The sequence below is a fragment of the Pelodiscus sinensis genome, chromosome 15, assembly GCF_049634645.1.
Source record: "Pelodiscus sinensis isolate JC-2024 chromosome 15, ASM4963464v1, whole genome shotgun sequence".
Lineage (NCBI taxonomy): Eukaryota > Metazoa > Chordata > Testudines > Trionychidae > Pelodiscus > Pelodiscus sinensis.
In genome coordinates, this window is record NC_134725.1 from 25,395,775 (window position 1) to 25,403,621 (window position 7,847).

The window sequence follows — 7,847 nt, forward strand, 5'->3', positions numbered from 1 at the left end:
AAAGTGCTGGCCTCATTGTGTTAGCAAAAAAAGGACCCTCCTCCTAGAACCCTGGGTGGTGTGTGGAAATAAAGCTATTAGCTCAAAGCATGGTGCAGAGCTGTTTGGTATTTGATGAGTTACTCCTTTAGTCCTGAGTTTGTCACAGGGACAGAAATAGATGTGAAATCTTCTGAACAGAGGAACAGACAGCAAAACAAACATTAGAGGGGAGTTAACCTTTCCCTATGCTATCCAAAACTAAAAAAAATGTTTGGCTAGAGTTTCCCCTACAATATGTACCAGTTCCGACTTACATACAAATTCAACTTAAGAACAAACCTACAGTCCCTATCTTGTACGTAACCCGGGGACTGCCTGTAGTTACATGTGATAGCTCCTTATTTACTTTTTATTATATTCTATTCAGTTCATAGCATGTTAGTGAGAATAAACAAGCATCTAAATAAAGGAGAACATAAGCATATGGTTTTGCAAATCTCCAGTTACAACTGTGGACATAAACATGTTTTTTTTTAATTCTCTGCTTCCATATGTAGCAAACATAATTTCAGAAGAAGTTGTTTATGGATTTTAATGAGTATTCCATGAAATAAAACATGTATGTATTAGACAAATATTCAAAAGTGAATTTAAGACTGGTGGGATTGACAATAATTATATGTACAGTTGGAAGAGAAATACTGGCAATAACATGCCATTGTATTTGAGTGCTTTTAAAAAAAGTCAACTACATGTCAGCATTTTATATATGTTTATATTTTCTATATGTACTAATTTCATATACATATTTATATATATTATTTGCTGTGGCTGTAAAATATTCACGCACAACTTAAATAGATTTAAATCTGATATGATATATTAATTTAGATTTTTTTTCTTTTTGCAGAAAATGACATTCATAATTATTTGTGTAACTGTCTTGCTTGTGATCCTTGGAATTATCCTAGCAGCTACATTATCATAGCAAGCACATTTGAAGAGTTTATGAATCTTCAGACTCCAAATCACATCTGCAGTGAAACCAAATCCCCTATTTTTTTTTAAGACGCCTTACACCATGTTACACATGTTCAATGCTGACCTATCATTAGTGATTTAAAGTGAAAACATGACACTTAATGTTTAGTCATACTGCAAATCAATGTATATATGGGATATCAATTGAATTTTCATCAGAAACCAATGGATTTGTCAGTATGAAGCCTTGTTTTAATAGTTTTGAACTAAAGTGACTTGGGAATTCCTTTTTTTTTTAAATATATTTCAGTGTTATAAACACAGAATTTAATTAGGGAATTGTGGAACTATTGAGTTTTGGCCATTGGCATAATTTTCCACTTCTAATACAATTCTAATTAAGAATTTTATGGCCGCATTTGTGTTCTCTTCTTGTTAGCAAAATAATGGATTTTATGAACACTATTTTGTAGGAGATGTAGCAGTATCTTTAAATAAAACATTAACTAGTTAGTAATTTATTCTATCCAGTTTTTATAAGGGGAAAAATTCCCTTCAATTGCTGCCTCATGTTATTGTAAAAATTAATTTGTGCTTTAAGATATTATGCAGTTGTGTTTTTGAAGGGAAAATCCTACTTCGAAAAATCTTATGAAGCAACCAAATAGCATTCTGTTAATAGTAACTATCACATTTGAACTATTTTTAAAAGCCCTTCAGTAAAGATTGTTTAGTAGATTGCACTTAAGTCCATTTCTGCCTATTGCATTGTTAGAATTCATAGATTAAAAAAACACTAGTTATTCTACTGTGAAGTTTGTTGTTTTCTTTATCACATTTATTGTGCTTAATTGCTTACAGTGTGCCTAATCTTTATAATCAAGACAGCGGCTGCAATATTTTCCTTGTATAAAAATGCAATAATGAATCATAGATTTAGTATTAGAACGTTTTAGGAAGATCTTCCAAAATAAAATTAGTTGTGCATATGAAACTAAAACTGACAGAACACTGTAATCTTACAACTATGACTAGCATGGCACATTTTATCTTGTTCCTTAAAGAGCAAAAATTAATTCTTAATTTGCAAATGTTTGCTAGTGGTGGTGAGAAAAGATAGGAATGAATAGGCTTGTTTAGTTGCATTATGTTTGATTGTCTAAATAATATACTGATTTGTTATGACATTTACTTTTGTGAATTAATGTAACAAGTATGAAGGGTTTTATAATAGGTATAACAACAGATGTATATTACTGCTTGTAAAGTTTTAAATTTCAAACTTAACCAAATAACTGATTTTAATGTTACATATTATTTTTGTTCTTATCATCTCTATGTAAAATATTTATAATTTGTATCTTGATTTCTCATATGAGTATGTTCATGTAGATATGTAGATATATTTATACTTCAAGTGAAATAGTAAAAGAAGAAAGAGTGCTTTCTTAAAACGTGGCCTACATCTCTTCTTTATTTGTTGTTTTTGATGGTTACAAATATAATTTTGCTTTAGATAATATGTTATGTTACAACTTTTTAGTACTGCAGCATACTGACTCATTATACAGTAAAATAATGTTCTTGTTAAAAATGTCTGAGGAGGAAGTTACACATTAAAATGTAATTAAAGTATATAGTCAATCATTGAACTTCTTCTTAATGTTTAGCAAGATTTACTATGTATGCTGTCTGTTGAAGGATATTTCTACTTGATGCTGTCCAAATATACTGTGAAAATTTCTTCATCTTGTTTTTTTCCAAGTGGTGGTCCATGTTGAAAGCGGATAGGAATAAACAGGCTTTTCTAGTTGCATTGTGTTTGGGATTTCTGAATGAGATCCTGATTCGGTAGTTTATCCTAAAAACATTTGTAAACGAAGCAGCTATCAAGATATGTGTTGAATTTTTCATCTTCATTACAGAACAGATTTGTTTATTTTTTTTTTAAACTGTGGACAGCTATCAATGACTATGGAAGTCTTAGTGCAAAGTACTGAAACGGTTGACTTGAAATGGTCAGTTCTTAAGTAAAATGTGTTTTTGATAGTTTTGTTTTCTTGTATTTAGTAATAAAATTTATTTATAGAAATGTACAGATTAATCTATTTCAGAAGAATATCAGATAGTGCTGTTAAGTGGTTTATCTACATCAGCCAAATATATTGGGTAATTTTGTTTGCTCCATTCAGTATAGAAACCGAAAAGATCATTCACTGTTTTATTTTTTTTCATATACTTCCTTCATTTTGTTTATAAAAATAGAAAATGTAAGTATTTAAAATTCAGCACAGGCGGATATGCTTCCTTTCTTGTATCACTTTAGGACCAAAGAACTAGTTTCTTTAAAAAAAATGAAAAAAACCTTCTAATTTCCCATTTGCTAATAAATTTATCTATGTAAGCATTTCATTTGTGACTTTTATGTTGGTGAATTTATTGTAAATATTTACACAGACTATTAAAATATTTAAATGTGATGGCATGTTTATCAAAGCAATTCTAAAGTCTCAATAACAGTTTTATAGAAATGGATATAGATATTTTGGCCTTGGAAAGGGCTCAGAAAAGGGCAACTAAAATGATTAGGGGTTTGGAATGGGTCCCATATGAGGAGAGGTTAAAGTGACTGAGACTTTTCAGTTTAGAAAAGAGGAGACTGAGGGGGGATATGATAGAGGTATATAAAATCACCAGTGGTGTGGAGAGGGCCAATAAAGAAAAGTTATTTATTAATTCCTGTGGCGGGGTCTACCTTGGAAGCGTCTGTCTGTAGGATGAAGGGCTTGGAAAAATCCGGCTGGGCTAATACCGGTCCCCGGATAAGTTGGTCTCTCAAGGTCTGAAACGCCCTCTCACACGCTGCTGACCACTCCACCCGCTGTGGGTGTTGGTTTTTGGTCAGGTCTGTCAGAGGGGCAGCTATGGTGGAAAAGTTAGGGACAATGCGCCGGTAATATCCCACCAACCCCAGGAATTGTCTCACCTGTCGCTTTGTGGTGGGAGTGGGGTATTCTCGGAGGGCCTGAATTTTGTCTATTACGGGCTTCACCCGTCTCTTCCCCACCGTATATCCCAAGTAGGTTACCTCTTCTTTCCCTAGATGACATTTGGCCGGGTTCGCTGTCAACCTGGCTTCCTCTAGGGCCCTTAATATCTTCTTTAAGTGGGTTAGATGTTCCTCCCATCCTTCACAGTACACAATAATATCATCGATATATGTCGCTGCATACTCATCGTGGGGTGCCAAGACTTGATTCATCAGCCGCTGAAATGTGGCGGCGGCTCCATGTAGTCCAAAAGGCATCATCATGAATTGATAGAGCCCAAAAGGGGTTGGAAATGCTGTTTTGGCTTTCGCCATCAGTGTCAACGGGATCTGCCAATAGCCTTTTGTGAGATCCAGGCGTTCCAGTAGCACGTCTATCCGGGGCATGGGGTAGGCATCGAACTGGGAGATGGCGTTCACCTTGCGGAAGTCTACGCAAAACCTCACTGAGCCATTGGGCTTGGGGACCAGCACAATGGGGCTCCTCCACTCGCTTCTGGATTCTTCCACCACCCGTAGGGCCAACATTTATTTTAGTTCCTGGCGCGCGGTGTCCCACATTTTTCTGGGCAGGGGTCAGTGATTATCCCGTACTTTCTGCCCCGGTATTGTGGCAATGTGATGACTAATTAACGGGGTTCTTCCCTGTTTATCGGACAACACATTCGGGAACCGCGCTATGAGTTCTTGCAGCTGTTGCTGTTGTCCCTTCTCCAGGTCCTGCCCGATATCCACCTGGGGGTGCTCTGTTGAGGCTCCCACTTGCGGCCCCAACTCGTCCTCTGGGGGAAATGGGGTGATCAGCATTCCCTCCCTCTCCTTTCAGGTCTTCAGAAGGTTCACATAGTACATTCATAAGTCTTTCTGCCGCCCCAGTAACCTCACCTCATAGTCGACCGGCCTCACCTTCTGCACAATTTCAAATGGTCCTTGCCACTTTGCTAGCAACTTGGACTCCAAGGAAGGCAACAAGAGCAACACCCGGTCTCCGGGTTGAAAGGTCCGCACCTTTGCCTTCTGGTTGTAGTGGGGCTCCTGTGTTTCCTGCACCGTCTGTAGGTTGTCCTGGGCTAGCCGGCCCAATTCTTCTAGCCGCTCTCGCAGTTGTAGAATATAGTGGATGGACCCCTGGGCGCGTCTTTCTTGTCCCTCCCAAGTCTCTCTCACTAGGTCCAGAATCCCCCACGGTCACCGCCCATATAATAATTCAAAAGGGGAAAATCCCGTGGAGGCTTGGGGATTGCCCTTACAGCAAAGAGAAGAACCGGCAGCCACCTGTCCCATTGCCACGGGTTGTCTTTGACGAATTTGCGCAGCATCGACTTCAGCGTCCTGTTGAACCTTTCTACAAGTCCATCTGTCTGGGGGTGGTACACGGAGGTTCTCAGGGATCAAATATTCTGTAGGCGACACAATTCTGTAATCAGTTTGGACGTTTTGTTATTAGTTCCCTGGTCCGTTAGGATCGTCTTAGGGAGGCCCACCTTGGCAAACACTTTTAAAAGTTCATCAGCAATGGCGCGGGCGGTCGTGACCCGTAGGGAAATGGCCTCCGGGTACCGAGTGGTGTAATCCACAATGACTAAAATGTATTTGTTCTTGTTGATGCTTTGCTCCAGCAGCCCGACCAGGTCCAGTCCTACCCGTTCAAAAGGCGTCCCTACCACGGGCAGAGGGACCAACAGGGCTTGGGGAACCCCACCGGGGTTAGCACGCTGGCATTCGGGGCACGATGCACAATAGTCCCTCACAGAGTGGTGTATCCCCGGCCAGAAGAACCGCTGGGCTAGTCTGCATAACGTCTTTTCCCGGCCTAGGTGGCCCGCCCAGGGCACGTGGGCCAACCACATCACCGCCATCCGAAACTGTTGTGGTACCAGCAGCTGACAGATCTCGGCTTGGGTTTGCGGATCTTGGGTCAGCTGGTACAGCAGATCACCCCGTATCTCGACCCGCGGGCCTTCAGGCCTCTTTTGGGGTAGCCGGTCCGTCGGATCCGGACCTCCTGCCTGCTCCCAAGCTCGGCTGAGGGTCGGGTCTTCCTTTGTTCTTCTAGGAAGTCTCCGTCCAGGGCGATGTCTGTTTCTTGGGTATCTATAGGGGGAGCGTCGATTCCAGGGGATCATATGGCTTCCCTCCTGGGGCCCCCCGAGGTCCCTTCCCCGGGGTCTTCTTCCGTCGGCTGTCCTGTTAACGCCGCTTGTTCCGAGCCCCCATCGCTGTAGTTCCCTCGCCTGTGGCCCTGCAGTAGGGCCGAAAAGTAGGGCCAATCCCGCCCTAACACCATGTGGTAAGCCAGTCGGGGGACTACTCCTATGCTGCACAGCTCTTCGTGTGACCGGATAGCTAACTTCACCTTAGCCGTGGGGTATGTCCTCACGTCCCCATAAATACACTGCATTCTCACAGGGGGCCCCCATTGCTCTGGGTCGCCAACCAGGCCTTCTTCTATCAGGGTCTGCCCACAGCCCGTGTCCACCAATGCTGTGGCCTCCTCCCTTGCACCTTAACTGGGACCACTATCTTTGTCCCATCTTCTTTCTGCGGTTGCACCCCAGCCGCTAGTACTTGCCCATAGCTACAGGCCCTGGCGGTACCCTTATCTTTACCCGGGTCTCCCTGTCGGTTCCCTAGGCGGCTGTTCAGGCCGGTCTTCCTCAGGGCTCCACCGACAACCTTCTCCACCAGCTGTGGCGGGGTCCCCACGAGATTAAAGCAGGCCCGGAGGCAGAGTTCTGCACAATCGCCGGCCCTGAGGCCTAGTCTGCAGTCAAAAGCAGGCCCTGAGGCCTAGTCCCACACAATTCGCAGTCCCTGAGGCCTAGTCTGTGCCCTGAGGGGATGGGGTAGGGGGGTCCAGGCCCTCCCTCTCCACCAGACCCCAACCCAGGGCCCTAGCAGTGGTGGGTGGTTCCCACCACTGACTCAGCAGGGAGTTCTCCCCGAAACTCGCCGAGCCCACTGGGGGGGTTCCCTGCCTCTTGCCCTGGATTGCTTCCTACCCCAGCCCTGTGGCCGACATAGACCCCACCTGGCGACGCTGGGCTGGCGGCGGCGGCAATGTCAGCAGGTCCTGTGTCTGGGGCAGCAGCGAAGGGGTTGTCCACTGCAGTGGGACGGGTGGCCCCCCGGAGTCGGCGTTGTGGGCGTGCTCAACCTGGGGACGGTAGCAGCAACAGTGGTGGTCCCCACAGCTCTGGTTCCAGCAGCAGGTCCAGCTGTGGCTCTGTGGTTTGGGCTGGAGCTCCTTCCTCCCCAGAGGTCCGCCCCAACTGATCAGCCTGGCAGCCTTTTATATTGAGGCTGTACTGTGATCATGCCCAGCAGGGCAGTGGGGGAGGGGTGTATTCTACCCAATAGATGGGCTCTCCTCCCCACTGTTCAGTGTGGGGCAGGCTAGCCCCGTCACAGTTCCCTAAATAGAAGAACTAGAGGACACCAAATGAAATTAATGGGTAACAGGTTTAAAACTAATAAAAGAAAGTTCTTCACACAGCGTGTATTCAACCTGTGGAACTCCTTGCCAGAGGAGACTGTGAAGGCTAGGACTATAACAGAGTTTAAAGAGAAGCTAGATAATTTCATGGCGGTTAGGTCCATAAAAGGCTATTAGCCAGGGGATAAAATGTTGTCCTTGGCCTCTGTTTGTCAGAGGCTGGAGAGGGATGGCAGGAGACAAATCACTTGATCATTGTCTTTGGTGAACCCTCTCTGGGGCACCTGGTGCTGGCCACTGTCGGTAGACAGGATACTGGGCTAGATGGACCTTTGGTCTGACCCAGCACGGCCGTTCTTATGTTCTTATGAGTGAAAATAAGCTTCCTTTCACCAAACA

At 43.7% G+C, this 7,847-nt stretch overlaps 1 protein-coding gene across 3 annotated transcripts in view; it reads left to right on the plus strand.

The window, feature by feature from the left end:
• Window positions 1-3,375, plus strand: part of STX2 (syntaxin 2) — an 87,347-nt gene extending 83,972 nt beyond the window's left edge. For all 3 annotated transcript variants that reach the window (XM_075898426.1, XM_075898427.1, XM_075898429.1), the window contains one exon: window positions 893-3,375. Coding sequence is in view for 1 of the 3 variants with exons in the window: in XM_075898427.1 (XP_075754542.1) it covers window positions 893-970 (78 nt within the window). In the remaining 2 variants the exon portion in view is untranslated. The remainder of the gene's footprint in view (window positions 1-892) is intronic.
• Window positions 3,376-7,847: the final 4,472 nt, after the last annotated feature.